Source organism: Carex rostrata, chromosome 2 (genome assembly GCF_964058835.1).
Source record: "Carex rostrata chromosome 2, lpCarRost1.2, whole genome shotgun sequence".
NCBI lineage: Eukaryota > Viridiplantae > Streptophyta > Magnoliopsida > Poales > Cyperaceae > Carex > Carex rostrata.
Window position 1 is genome coordinate 15,488,709 of NC_135919.1, and position 15,770 is coordinate 15,504,478.

The 15,770-nt window shown below is 34.6% G+C and overlaps 1 protein-coding gene across 1 annotated transcript; it reads right to left on the bottom strand.

The window, feature by feature from the left end:
* Positions 1 to 1,204: 1,204 nt before the first annotated feature.
* Positions 1,205 to 4,686, bottom strand: LOC144544994 (type-1 restriction enzyme mjaxp r protein (DUF668)). Its single transcript, XM_078293552.1, has 3 exons — positions 2,710 to 4,686; positions 1,645 to 1,653; positions 1,205 to 1,220 (listed from the first exon to the last, which is right to left on the bottom strand). Coding segments are annotated over exons 1-3 (1,662 nt in total). The 5' UTR covers positions 4,362 to 4,686; the 3' UTR covers positions 1,205 to 1,219.
* Between the last annotated feature and the right edge of the window lie 11,084 nt (positions 4,687 to 15,770).

Here is a 15,770-nt window from a genome sequence, read left to right on the forward strand (position 1 = left end):
CAATCAGAGGAAGGCGAATATTACACAGCCTAACACGTGCAGAACAAAAAGCCCGTTCCGGCCCATATAAAACATGTAAGACAGCATTTAAGTTGAAATTTTTGTAGCAATTAGCATGCTTCTGAGGCATGAGAGAGCAAAATTTTGATTTGCTGGTTTGTTTGCTTTGTTCTAGATTGCCTGGTAGGATAGGTGTGCGGTTGAGAATAATGTGATTGCTAGGTAGATGGAACCTTTGTACCAAACTTTGCTAAAGAAAAATAATCTTTTTACCTGCAGATAAAAAGTTGCATCAGTTGCTGTATGAATAGCAACTAATTTTTCTGGTGTCGTAAGATGGGACAGTTTTAAGTTGACAATCATTTAATAAACTATAGAGTTGTCCATAAAAGTATATAATTCTTTCTAGGGGATCCGCTTCGAATAGATCTATGCCATCAACTATGTATTAACAAATAGGAGTTAGTCATGTGCTCCGATTGCTATTCTATTAAATGAACAGAGAGTTAATTTTCATTCTCTCATTATTGAAATTAGTCAAATTTCATTCAAGTTGTCACTGTACCGATTGACAATGCATGTGCCAAACAGCAAGCTTTCCTGACCAGGTACGAAATATCATTTCTTTATTACATAACAGACCTAACTAATAAAGACTTTGCAGTGACATCTGATATTGTATATAACCAGCTCATCTCCAGCTTTCCATTTGAGTGTATTAGAAATAAAGATTTTCTGTTAAATGACAGCCCAAACTGTAGAAAAGCTCCACCAGGCAAAAACTACAATCAGGAAAATGTCTCCGTTTGCACTGAGGAAGCAAGTGGTACAATTCATTTTTCTCGCAAAAAGGAAATCTGAGAAAACTGAACAGTATTGGAAGTGCTTCGGAAACATTTTTTTCTTGAAGTTATTGAGGTAATTTGGGGTTAAAATTAGTAATAACCTTCTCTCATGGAGAAATTCCTCTTTTATATTAATGCAATCTTACAAATAGGTCCTTATAATATTAACTAATTAACTCAATATATATATATAACTCAACATTTTTTTTTGATGAAACAATTTCAGAATTACAAATAGCATCTTACTTGCTACTTGTAAGAAGAATTTTTTTTTTGGAAAGGAGATGGCTGGTGAGACCTCAGTCAAAACCAACTTAGCATTGCTTCATTGCAGTTCTTAACAGCTTTGGCCTGACTTCTACCTTTGTTTGAGACCTCATTCAAACCCCAGACAAATTACTAGATATTTAGGACACAGTACTACAGTAGTGTACTAATAATGGAATTTTCTTTTCTAAATCTGCATACTGGCTCATACAAATTCCGGTATCAGGTGTCATATCGGAGGTCATTGTAGAAGGCAAAAGCTATATACAAGGTGAAAATTTGCACCGAGCTTTTGCTTCTCAGTTGTCTACTGATTTAACAAGACCTCCAGGCTCCAGCGAAGGGGCTGGTTGGCTCAGAGCACCTGTGTGCAAACTATGCAGTTAAGCTGTGTTAGAAACTGTCCATTATCTCTTTTCGTCTTTTGCCCATTTAAAGCCTTTAAGAGTGAATAAAAATAGTAAATTGTTTACTACACCTCTCTCAAGCAAGCAATTAAGAAAACAGAAATAATGTCGATATTTTAGTAGACTAAGCCCAACTACAATTTCCAAAAATAAATAAGAACGTAATTTCCGAAATTTCAATCTGATGTAGATTTTTATTTTTCTTTGAGAAGAACCAAGTAGACTTTTGGTATGTTTAAACCAGCCACGGCATAGTTGTCAATTAGTTGCTCATGCTACTTAGACTAGATTAATTTGACCATTTTATCTGAACATATAAAAAGGGAGCATTTTGAAATAAAATAGGACACAGTACCATAGCCCCAATCCAAGAAAACATATGGAAAAGAAGAAAATATACGTTCCAACTTAAGTTAATAAGATAAAATCTTAAGCAATAAAAATGTCAGGCAAAACATTTCAAATAAGCTTTTTAGGAGCATTAACATTTATTTGCATTGTTTCAGTCATTAACTACAAAGTTGACGAGTTGCAGGAGAATGAGGTCAAGTACAAAGTTTTTGGACAGATGCATGGATACCTTCTCAAATCTTGATTTTGCACAAATAACATCCTTGATCTTGATATTATACTACACACCATGGTCTTAGGCATCTTGTGCATGTACCAGACCAGTATATACAGCATTTGTATCCGATATTAGACTGGTTGCTGCCAATACTGGTTTGAAAGTGGTGCGGAAATTCCTACTGATGGCTAACAGATATGTTATCGAGTTTTAATTGAGGGTTAAACATCATATTCTGGCCCATATATGCTTTTCGCAAGTAGGCATTTAAACAAAAATAATAATTAATCAATAATAACTCGCATTGTAGGCACCGAGATTGGGAGGTAAAGTATTTCTTCTAACTAAAGCAATGGTTACTGACAAAATAAGCCATTTCTGAAATTAACTATTAAAATCAAAGATATACAATTCAATATAGCCACAGCTCTATTTTTGGCACAAAAAAAAAAATATAAGAACAGGGAGCAAGAGAGAAAAATAAAGAAATTATACTCCTTTGGGGATGCACTTATATTAGTGGATACATCTGAATTAATTATGCACCTTTTGTGTTTCAGAAAGTAACCACCAACCAGTAACATAATGCATCTACAAATTTTGAAATTCATTAAACAATTACCGGGGACTGAAGCAATCATTATAGTTTTGACTGCTGACACACTCCAAAATAGCTTTGTCATTCAGCTCCCGGGCATATCTCCATAGGTAATTCAGACCAACCAATAACTCAGTGATAGCTGCTTCTGTCTTAGCCTGATTTGCAAAATAAAGTGTCTGTAAAAGAAGCACATTTGTGGCCGAACCAACATGCCTTTGTTCAAAGTTCCTTTCAGACTGCCACCTTATCATGTTATGTGCAAGTGGCGCCAACCAATCAAGAATTCTCCCAATAGCCTCCGTCCAATCAGCTGCCAGTTTAGGATCACACACTGAGGAGGTCAGGTTTTTTGCGTATGTTTTCAGCCTTGCTCTGAGAGCTGCTCTTATACTAGCGGTCAACATGTTATAAAGATCTTCTCTTGCATCTGAGCCAATCAAGTGGGGTGACACCGCCAATTTCTCGATGACGATGATCAGGTTCGCATAATGCAGCGCCAGAGCGGCTGCACCAAGTGTTGAATCAGGCCCTTCCAGAAAATTACTGCTGTTGCTGAGACCAAACATTGAAATAAGTGAACTGCTGTACACAAACTCTGATTGCTCTATAGAAGAGGTTAGCAGAATGGTGTTTGATCTATAGTTGCCTGCTTCCAATGGAATGCAACTGTGCATTACAGGAGAGTCACCTCCACCAGCCATGCAACCCTTGAACGGTCGCCCCATCGCAACCCATTTTGGGGTTTTCAGGGTTTGGCTCTTGTGGGAAGGAGGCAAACTTTTCAACATGTTTTTAGCAGTTAGAATAGGGCTGGATTTAGCAACAAGTGGACCTGAATAGAATTTATCTGACGGATGGACAGACAAGTCTGTTACACCAGGCACCAGAGATGACTGGCTACGAGAGAGCTGTTTCTTAGGTGTTGGATTACCACCTACGGGACAATTCCTCTGCTTGAGTCTGAAAACATGCTTGATCCTGGCAACAATTGTGAATAGAGATCGGCCAAGCAGGCGCAGCGTGTAATCATAGGTACAGCTCCACAGTGAGTTTGCGCGAATATACTTCACCTCCTGTCTCTGCCACAGCACCTTCTGTTTGAAATCGATGACACTTGTCTGATCTGAATTGGCTCTAGACTGGAGCTGGAGCCGGCAGAGCCCTTGCTCAAGCTCAGCAAGCACATCCAACTCCTGGTGAAGGTTGGAGGTAGCACTGATCAGCCGCTCCATTTTCTTTACCTTTTTCTCCATCTTCCAATTGGCATAACACAACTCATAAGGATCTGACCCATTCTTCACCAGATCGAGAAACAATTGTTCGAAGCGTTGCAGAACCGGGTCGGAACACCTCTTCCCAAGCCGGCCGACTGATCGGAAGAGGAACTCAATCGACTTAGTTATCTCGGCAACGACCAAACCAAGCAAGAACTGGTCATCATCGGAGACAAGCCGGCGAACTCCTTCTAAGTGCAAAATCTCGTCACGTAATTGCGTGATTTGATGATCACTCAGGGAATGCCAGAGGTGCACGGTTTTCGACATGAGACTCGCCACCTCAAAGGCCAACACACCAATTGTGGCGTTGGCATTGCCATGAGCTGAATTGGACTGTTTAAGGCCAGGAATTCTAACCAAGCCGAACAATTTGGATTCCGATTTCACCTTTCTCATTGATAGACAGATAGATGTATTAGCTAGATAGATAGATCTAGTAGTGGCAGTGGAATAAAGAAATGGTCGATGTGAATTAATTGAGATGGGAATTTGAATTCTACAAGGGGATGGAGGTAGAGAGAGAGGACCCACGCACCCGGCCGTTTGGCAGAATAAATGAGAGGAAAAAAAAACAGTTGGCGAAAGAAAGAAAAGTAAAAGAGACTCACTGCTCACGAGTTACAACAGAGGGGAGTTGGGAAGGTGGTAATGTGGCGAGAGAAAACGATGGTCGGTGAAGATTTGATAGAAGAGTACGGACAGAGGGCACCAATAGTGTTTGTTCTCCGCTCTTTCCTTTATTTTCCCATCACTCCTACGTCCTCCCTCTTTAGCTGTCTATGATTTCAATAGCAATGGACAGCTCCATTCGCCACATAATAAAGTATTGTTTTATCCTGGCCAGTATCACAAATTTTTTTTCCCTTTTTTATGGTTGAGATTCTTCTTTTTTTCACCAGAGCAATAATAAATTTTGAAGTGTGAAGGAAACGAATGATTGGTCTCTCTCTCTATATATATATATCGGAAAAATGTGATCAGTTGCTACATGACTTGCTTGTTGTGTTTAAATAATACTTCTTTTTTTCTAGAAAAAGAAAGTTCTTAATTAATCAATTGTGTTTGTTTTATAAAATAGTTTAACTTATCGTCTAATCATTTAAACGGTGGTTGAATCTTTTGGCGTTAAATCTTCTAAAAATATCCCGTCATTTAATGATGTGTAAAAAACTAAAGTAACTAAATGACACTCGTTATATATTATTAAACGCTAAATATACTTAAATTGTTACGCAACTATTATCCAAAATTTCAATTTCTAAAAAGTAAGAAACGACCAAAATATGACATCCAAAAACCGATGGCAATCTAATACCTTCCGATAAAATTAATCATACTGATTAATTTCATAGGCCGTTAGTGTTGACAACGTTGTTTCTAGAAATTAAAGTTTTCAGTATAATTTTATAAAATTTGATTTTCAGATTCTTATTTCTAGAGAGAGAAAAAAAAAGATTCCTCTTCGAAGCTTCGTCCTAACAAACTAATTATGAGCATGATAATGGTACCCTTTTTTCATTATATTGTAAAATATAATAATATGGTTATCATTAATATTCATTGTGTTCTGGATTTGTTCCCTTTCGTCGTTGGTAATTGTCTGTAGAGATAATCCAGCTCAGTAAATCCATCAAGAATAATGTCAATTTGACTAAAGAATTTGAATGAGAATGATTTGAAATTCATACCCAAGTATTTAAATGACCAGTAATTCATACAATAATTTTCCTGATATAAACTGCAACGTTCACAAAATGAAAATCAGCAAAAACTTCTATGATTTTTTTTTCCTTTTATTTATATTGATATAATGCTTTCTGTGCAATTGTGAAAAATCACAAGCGTGATCGATATCGCAAAAAAGAAAGGATTTGTATCACGAAATTTTCTAGCTACATGCATCAAATTTTGACACAACACATATCACCCACAGTAACTCAAATTTTGAGCTTAAATCCGCACAATCGAATCTGTTTTTGCATGAATGTTAAAGGGACAATGTATTTCACATCGGATCAAATTGATCTGAATTATGATTTTGGATCCAAATCTAAACTCAAAATTTGAGTTACTTCTAAGAATTTTGACTCATTTTGATATAGTGTTTGTCTGTGTTAGTGCCGGCTGAGACGGTTTTTTAGTTTTCAAGGATCCATATTGAAATTATTTACTTTTGAATTTCAACAACTGAATAAAAGTCTATGTATAATCGAATTGTTGCTTAACTCTATTTTTTTTTTTATATTTCCGAACGTCGTACTCGTACAAATTGAATTAGTTAATTCACGGCAATATCTACTAGTTGTACAATTAAAAAAAAAAATCTCAGTCCCTTCATTACGGGTGCTCTCTCTTTTCTAATGGTAGGTAGTAGTTACCATTCAAACTCTGAACATGCAAATACCGTCAAATTTATTTCTTTGCACGTGGATTGAGATTGATATAATTCAATAACCAACTTTTTATTTGATTAAAAGTTTAACCACCTCGATCAAGAAGATATGGTTGTCCGTACGATTTATATTATCATCCTCATTCACAACTTTGGAATGTAATAAAAAGAACATTCGGGCTTCGGAGTTTCAAAGAAGCGGTTTAATAATCAACAAGTCTCTATGGTAACAGATTGTTGTATAATACATAATTTTATTAAGAAACAAAACAACCCTGATAAGTTTCTCAAACTATATATGCATTGTATTTAGTTTATTTGGATTTTAGTTGCATCAGTGCTAACTATTTTTAGGTGAAGTTTTTTTTTTTAAGAGATGCCTTTTATTTATTTTATTACTTAGTTATTCGTTTTACGTATTTAACATTCTAATTACCCATCTCACATTCTATTAAGACATGTAAGCACATTTTGGTCTTTTGCATATATTTATAAGATTTAACAATACAAGAGTGAGACTATGGTATTGTGTATAATACATATTGGTCCTTGCTACGAATTAATATTTCCCTTTTCAAAGTCTACATAGTCGATCTAAATTATTCAATATAATTTTTATATAAAAATATATTTGAAAGTCAAATTTTATATTATTTTTTTTTACTTTACTATTTTTTAGATAGGTAGAAAATCACTATTTTTGAATAATCAATGAAATTTAGATCAGCCGACTTTCCACCTATCTAAAAGTTATTTAAAAAACCTAAAACTATAATTTTATACGGAGTCCATATTGAACTGTTTTTGGCTATTTTGATTTTGAAAATGAAAATATCGATCTATTAGACCAATATGTGTTGTACGGAGTCCGGCTAGTATGATATTGGTGTCATATAGCACCGACTTCAAACTACGAATCCAAACCGTTCAAACCGATGTATTTTATAAGTGATGTGTTTACATGTAAAATTTATTTCTAAATTATTTTAGTACCAAATCAGCGGATAAAAAAATGATGAAAATGAATATATTAAAATTTACTTAAAAATCTCTCACATTTGACTACTTGACTTGATACTAAATAAACTCAAAAATTATAAATTTTATATATAGACATACAATTAATAAAAGAGATCAGTTTGAATAGTTTAAATTTGTGGTTTAAAAGTGATTTAATAAATTTTAAAATTGGTGATACATGAGCTGAATTAAGTATCGTACTAGCCCAATTCGTGCTATACATAATACGATAATACCATAGATCTCACTCATAACCCAAACTATATTGTAGAGGCCCAGCTCTTGAACTAGGAAATAAAAAGGCTGCTCGCCTAATAATTAAAGAGCGTCACTTTCGGCCCATTAGTTACTACGAGGTAGATATTTGACGAGTTCTAAATTTAGGGTCCCCATAAGACTATGCAATAAAAATTAAAAATCTTGTTAACAATACATCTACCCCACAGCCACAGGAAATATGTTACACCGAATCGTTTATTAACAAACATTTAAGTTCTCCTTAAAATTTCTGCAGTGGATATCATATCAGCACGGAGGAGTAATCAGAATCTAAGCATGACATTAACGACTTCTGCTTGGGTCCGATGCCCATTGGATCCAAAGTGGTTCCAATGGGTTCGCTCACCATCAGATCTGTTTTAAGATTCGTGTGCACGATTTTTAAAGCATATGTAAAAGTTCGAGCGTAAATCTTAAAACAGATCCGATGGTGAGCGAACTCATTGGAACCACTTTGGTCCAATGAGCATCGGACCCAAGCTGAACTCGACATTAACATATACAAGAGTCAAGAGGGTTCGGCGGTTCGCATCCGTGACAGTGGTTGCCAGTGACAATAAATGCGATTTAGTCTCTGACAAATGGACTTAAAATCTCTCTTTAAAGTCGCTTCATATTCAATAATACAAGCAGGACTTAAAAATCTCCCGTTTTGTGATTTACATCCCAAAAGCCTTTTTGATTTTCTCATTGAAATGAAGTGTCCTTCACGCTTGCTTCATTACACATCAAATACAATACACAAAAAAAAAAAAGATATGTACATGACTGAAAACTGAAAAGAGTTCGGAAGTCATATCCAGCCAATTCAGCTTCGTCGTTCAATTTTTTTTCCGAGTCCAAACGCAGCCGAAAATTAAGCAAAAAAGTTCCAATATTAAAATTAACCACACAAAGGTGAAAGTGAAACCAGAAAAATGGTAAATTTAAAAAATATAAAATATGAAGAAGCTATCCTAGAAAGTAACATTGTATTTCTAACTTTCTTTTTTTACTTGTATTCGTATCAAATCTGACGGTGCATGAGCTTCAGAGCTTGTACCTGTAGGGCTCGGAGGGAGGTTCAGAGCCTCAGAGGGTTCCTAGTATTTATTTATAATATAATTATTCTTATAAATTTGCTCTTATTTTATTTTATTTTTGAACATTCAGCACGTTTATTGACAATGGAATGCCTATATGTGCTATCCGGAGTAAATAATCAAATCAGTATTTGAATAGTTAATTGGGTTCAAACTCATTAGTTAATCGGGTATTAGATAAAAAATAATGCTCTAATTTCTAATTTTCAATGCTCTGACTTCTAATTTTCAATATTATGACTTCTAATTCTAATTACCAGTTAGAATTCAATAAATTTATTATAATTTTAACCCTAAATTTAATATTAGTTACAAATCAAAAGTTCAGCCGGAGGCAAATAAAATTCTAGAGGAGAGCAAAGTCAATATGAACCTATAAATTTGGGAAGCAGCTAACAGTCCCCGGCCTTATACTCAGTCCCCCGAAAATCCCCGGACCTTTTACACTAATCCTATAAACAAGTTCATTACATCCTGTAATACGATGAAAACAATCCTATAAACAGTTCAATGGATGTTCTGCAGATGAAACCGCGTGGCCCCAGATGAAAACGCGTGAAAGCTGTTAAAAACGCGTGACAGCTGTTGGGGACCACCTTCTGTGAACATACACATATTATCCTGTGAACATACATATTATACTTGAAATTATAGCAGTTGAAAGTGCGTCAGAACTAAGCTAAAAAAAGAATGTTTTTATACTCGGGGATTTTTGAGGGACTATAGCCCGGGGGACGTTACATTTTCTCATAAATTTGTATAAACCTTCAAAGTTTAGAAGGACAACTGACCCCCCCCCCCCCCCCCGAACTAGACTGGATCCATCCCTGATAAGAGGTCCTTTATAGACATTAGATAAAAAGAAAGTTGATAGGGTAGACCTCTATATTCTTTTTATCAAAATATATATATATTTAATAGAAAAAAAAATACTAACAACAGTAGACGAAAGAAAGATGAGCATATTAATATTTGTTGCAAGTGCTACTTTTAAACTTTACTGGTGTTGGAGAGAAGTGGTAATGCAATTGTGAGACAAATTAGTGTTTTGCAATTCTGCTCATTTGATAATTTTTTTTTTTTTTATAAATTAAAAAACCGAGATGTCAAGATTCAGATTGATTTTTTTTTTATTAAATAACAACCAGAATCAAATTATTTATTCGGTTTAGATAAGAAGGATAATCAAATGAGTGGTTCGATCCATTATTGTTCAGACTTGTACACAGTCGGCTAGGGGTGGCAACGAATCAAACCGAATCGAACTTATTATAGGTTTGAGTTTGGTTTGAATAAGATTCGAACTGAACTTGGTTTGATTCGTTTCGAATCGAACCCGAATTGGATCACGAACTAAATTATTTTTTAGCAGCCCTAGTTATACTGATAGTTTATACATTAATTTTTTCTTGCGAGACAAAATTCACATAGCTTCCTTTTACCGGTATGAAATGAGTGTTTTTAAGTTAAAAAATTATTCATGAAAAAATACATCAAAACAAATAATCGTAAAAGGATAATTAAGTACAAGAACTGAAATATGCAGTAAAACAAGTAATTGTACCTCGAGTGCTCACTCAATAAAACCCTCGATCGGACCATCTAATGAAGTGGGAATTCGAAAGGTAGAGAAGGCAGAGGAGAGACGACCGAAGAGAGAGGAGAAACAGCCGTCTAGGCCGGAGAGAGGAGTGACGACCGGAGAGACAGCCAGTCACCGAGAGCATCGTCTAGGTTTTAGAGCGAGAGAGAGAGTGAGTTAGGGAGAGGCGGAGAGAGAACTAGATTATTGAGATTTGCGAGCGAGGGAGCATCGGCTAAGTTAAATTATGACTCTCTATCTTGGGTTTTAATTTCATCAGGTAAATGAATGCCCGATGTTATTATGAGATTCGAACCATAAAAGTTCGCGAACCTATTTCAATCGAACCAGGCTAGGTTTGAGTTTGGTTTGAATTAATTTCGAATCAAACCTGGTTTAATTTGTTTCAATTCGAATCCATTTCAAATCGAATTAAATTCGAATAAAACCCGAATCGAATCATGAATTAATTTCATCAGGTAAATGAACGATCAATGTTATTATGAGATTCGAATCATAAAAGTTCGCGAACCCATTTCAATTGAACCAGACTAGATTTGAATTTGGTTTGAATTAATTTTTTTGCCAGCCCTACAGTCGGCCACACAAATTCTGCCTTCCCGAGTTAACCGAATTATTGATTTTGTCCATCACTGGACAGAATCAATTGTTCGGTCCTCCCTTCCCCTCCAATACTATTTTAAGGGAGAAGAAATGGGAGGAGACCGAATTTTGAAATCCTGAGTGGAGTAATAATTTAGTTATCCTCTTTTTAAATTTTATGCAACGCATCAGTTGTATAGAAGTGGTACAAAGGTAGATTAAATTATTGTGTGGTCCTTGTTAAATTTGGAGAAAAATAGGACATGTACTTTAGTCGGTTTTTGGCTTGATAGATAGACAAGTGAGTTATCTTTATCGGATGTTTATCCTAATCTGTTTCTTATAGCTTATGACGAGATATATTAGTTGCTGATGTATTTTGCAATAATATTATAGATATTAGTTTTTCACGACAATTGAATGGTAATACACTTAGTGAATGGTGCTCTTTAGTAGAACAATTTTTAAATTTTCGATTAGGTACCGAATTGGATCATATTGTCTGAAGGTGGACAACTCATGGTAAATTTACAGTGAATTCTATGTACAAATGGTTAGAATTTGGAGGTATTCACATAACAGACTTTGATTTTGTTTTGGCAGCCAATATTCCCTCAAAAATAAAAATATTCTTGTGGCTACTCAAACAAAATAGGATTCTCACTAAGGTGAACTTGGCTATTCGAGGTTGGCAGGGAGATCCAAAATGTGTATATTGTTCCGAGTTGGAATCTGTCGATCATCTTTTTGTGTCTTGTCCGGTGACCCATTCTATTTGGAGTTGGATTGCTTATTATAATAATTTTGTGTTTGATTGTTTAGGTGTGGTTAATTTATGAGAACTTGATTATTGTATTCCTTTAAAGAATGCAAAGCCGGTGGAAATAATTAGAGATAGAGAGGCAGTATTGTGGACAATTTGGTTAGATAGAAACATAATAGTTTTTCATGATGACAATATTTTGAATATTCAATCTTTAGGTTCCAAGGTCATTTCACTTGCTTTCTTTTGGGCATCTCAACAAAAAATCGATTTAACCGACCAATTAAGCTTATTATGCCTTGTGATGTGAAGGACCTCTTAGGTACCACGTGGGCCCTTTCCATGAGGGATACACATGTTACAATCCTTATGAATGGAGAAGGAACAGCTTTGGATGATTAATAAGATCTGCAAATGGTGTCTTGTTTGACTTTGGATGATATAGGGGTGTAATTGCATTTTACTTTACTGTTGTTTGCTGCAGGTTATATTTGTAGGTGTTGTTTGTTTTGTGATTTACCATAACTCTAGGTTATATTGTATTGATTTTGGTAGGCAGTCTCTTTTGTAGGATGTGACATACTTGTGTTTTGGTTTGGGGCAGCTAGTACCAAATTGTTGGTATTAGCACTAACATTGTGTAAATTTGTGATTTTCATTTTAATAAAAATCGGTGGCCATGCCACTTCTTTAAAAACAAAAAAATTTGGAGAAAAATATCAACTTATTTTTTGACATATCAATTTTTATTTTCTGAAAAAAAAATGCTGTCATGTTCCCTTTCAAAAACAAAATATTTCTCAACTGGCAAACATTATAACGGGTCCTCTTTGCAGCCATGTGTTTTCTTTTAAATTCTCAAAAGTTCTCAAGCTTATAATATTTTTCAACGAAGTCCAAGCGCAAGAAACAAATGACATCGATATTTATAGCATCTGGGTCTACTAGAAATAAGTGACGTCGTTGGTTGCATTCGCAATTTTTTAAATCCTGATTAGACTTTAATTGATATTTCTGTTTTTGGCATGTTCTTAACTCCCTCTGTATTGTCATGTGTAATCTAAAAAAACAAATTAATAGTATTGTGGTGTAGATTATTTTTTAAAAATTAATTCAAACAATAAAAGAAACTATTAAAAAATAAAATAATATAGTATAGAGAAAATTTAGAGATGATGTTATTCCTACCCATATTCAAATTTTAATTATATTTTTGTTGTAGATTTATAACTTTTCGAGTGGAGAGGAGGGAGACGAATTGTTGATATTTACTATCTTTTAAACATGAATATGCAATACAATATTTTAAACTCGAACAAAAAAAAATTACAAAATTCAATTTGGAAATTCCTCACAGACTTTCAACTATTAATATAATATTTGGCACCCGCTCACAATTTCACAGTCTCTGCGAAAAATGAAAAATACATATATAATATTTAGCATTTCCATGGGGGCGCCACAGGGCTCAATCCCTATGCTTGGAATAGAGAGCAGTTCCAATGGTGATGAGAACTCTTTTAGTGAAGATTCTGATGGGTGTTGCAGCTCCTTACAATCTGTGGCAATTTCTTAAAATTCTAGAGTCTTTTATGCTTATTTTCTAGGATTGCCATATAACTAGATAAGAAAACTGTTTTTTGCTTTACATATGGGTTGTCCTATTTTGATTTTTAGATAGATGTATTAGTTTTTTGTGATTGTCTTTTGAGAATATAGTGGTATTGATCAATACCAGTAGATGAACTCTTGTATCTGGTACTAGTTTGTTGGTACCGATAAACACTGTATGAGGTTTTCATTTAATTGAAAATCAGTGGATATTTCCACTTCTTTCAAAAAAAAAATATTTAGCACTTTCGGCATGAGATGTGATTTAACAAAATAAATAATAGATTTGTATCAGACTAAACTTAAGTACAGCGAAAGATGGCTTGAGAAATTCAGTTTTCAAACTTGCACTTGAATATTTATCATGAAAATGCTCTAATAAATGTAGATGGCCATCACTTAATTCTCCAATGAACACAGATTTTGTTGAGTGCAAAACTCAGTGAACTGACATACATTTGAGGGCTTTCATGGTTAGCTTAAAAAAAGGGCTTTCATGGTGCTAACTGCTAAGCCCGTTTTTTTTTTCCTACCACCCTCAAAAATCAGAATTAAATGAATACCATCCGAAAAATCGGAATTCAGATTCCGCCACATTCGCACCGTGGATCTGCGAACGGGTTGACCCGTCCGCAGATCCACGGTGCGAACGGGTCGGTGCGCAGATCTACAGTGCGAACGGGTCACTCGAGCGGGTCATGACGCGAGTGTGTCAGTGCATAGATCCACGGGTCGGTGTGCAGATCCACGGTGCGAACGGGTCACGCGAGCGGGTCAGGGCGCAAGCGGGTCAATCCGCAGATCCATTTCGCGAATGGGTTGGCGATCCGTCCGCAGATCCACAGTGCGAACGTGGCGGAATCTGAAATCTGATTATTCTGGTGGTATTCATTTAATTCTGATTTTTTAGGGTGGTAGGAAAAAAAAAAAAAGGCTGCTAAGCTGGAGAAGCACAGAGCGATCTAACCGGGTGATTGTTATCGTTCTTTGTTTTTATAACAAAAAAAGTTGATTTTGAACAGCACTGGATGTCAAGTGCCACTTGTCTTAATTGTTTAATTAGGAAAGAAAAAAAGAGGGTTTTAAACCTTTTACAGCTAATCAGCTATTGACTGCAATATCCTAAGCAATTCCTGCATCGAAATTCCAAACCTGCTTCCTTTTTATTTTTCTTTATTTCCGTCTGCTTCCCTTCGGTCTTGCCTTTTTCTTCTTATTATATAATATTTCTTCTCAAGTTTTCACTGTTAATATTGCAAGCATAGTTTACACTTTGTAGGTATAGTCCGGAATATCTCAAAAATGTTGTAGACACTAGACTGCGGTGCAATGCACGAAGAAATATTAAATTCATTGGTGCGTACTTTTTTGTAAGAACAGAAAATTAATCGGTGCTTCAGAGAAGCAATTCTAGATATTGCAATTTTGGTTAATAATTGATCCGAAGTTCTTTTTGGCCTTGTTAGGTGACAACAGTTTTGTTGGATAAAACAATTTTGTTTGATATCTTTACTTATGAACAGTTCGGAAGTTTAGTTATAACATTCATTCTCAAAATCTCAAAGTTTTTTTTTTCTATCTACTTCTTTGTTGTTTGTAGGAAAAATAAAATATATTTCAAGTTCTGTTTTTTTTTTAACAAAAGCTGGAACTCACGACTTCTTTTTTTGTTTTGTTTTCTTCTTCTTTTCTCAAAATTCTGTTTAATTGCAATAGCACAATAAATGCTTTTTTTCTTCAAAGTGTAGCTAATTGTATAAACTATTTCTTATTATTTCTTTTTGTTTAATCACCACCCCTAATCATTAATTATAACTGTATAAAATTGATTCGGACTACTAAACATTGCTAAACAAGCACAGTTTAATAATATAATAAAACAAGCTCAAAGACTAAAATTAATTAAACAAACACAACTTAATAATACAAGAAATTAATTAAACAAGCGTGATTAAATTTAATATAATTTAAACAAGCTCATTTAATTTGTTTGAGAATATGATATATACAATTATATTGATCATAATCAGTTATTAGTATCAATACACGTAATATAATTTAATTTTAGTATTACATCTTCTAACAAAAGAAAAGAAAAGAAACATTCTAACAAATTTATCATATACTTTGATTTTGACAAATTAAAATTTTCATTCTCACAAAAATTACGCGTTAAAGAACATACTTTTATTGAAGAGATGAAATGATCCTGAAGAATTTCCATATTAGCGAACATAACCTTATCAAAGAGATGAAATGATCCTGGTTAAAAAAAATTCGAAATTTGAAGGACGACTCAAACACTTTATTGAAGTGTTTATTCATAATTGCATTCTACAGTGATATTCTGAATTGACAAATAGTGTAATACTTTCATAATTCATCGAAGACAGTTTTTTAAGTTCTATGTTCGCACAAACAATTTGGGCAACCAGCCTGCTGCAGCTAGGGGTGTTCAAACGGTTCGGTTTAA

What these genes read in the sequence shown, in the direction of transcription:
- LOC144544994 (XM_078293552.1), bottom strand. Translation starts at nt 4,361, where the DNA reads ATGAGAAAGGTGAAATCGGAATCCAAATTGTTCGGCTTGGTTAGAATT.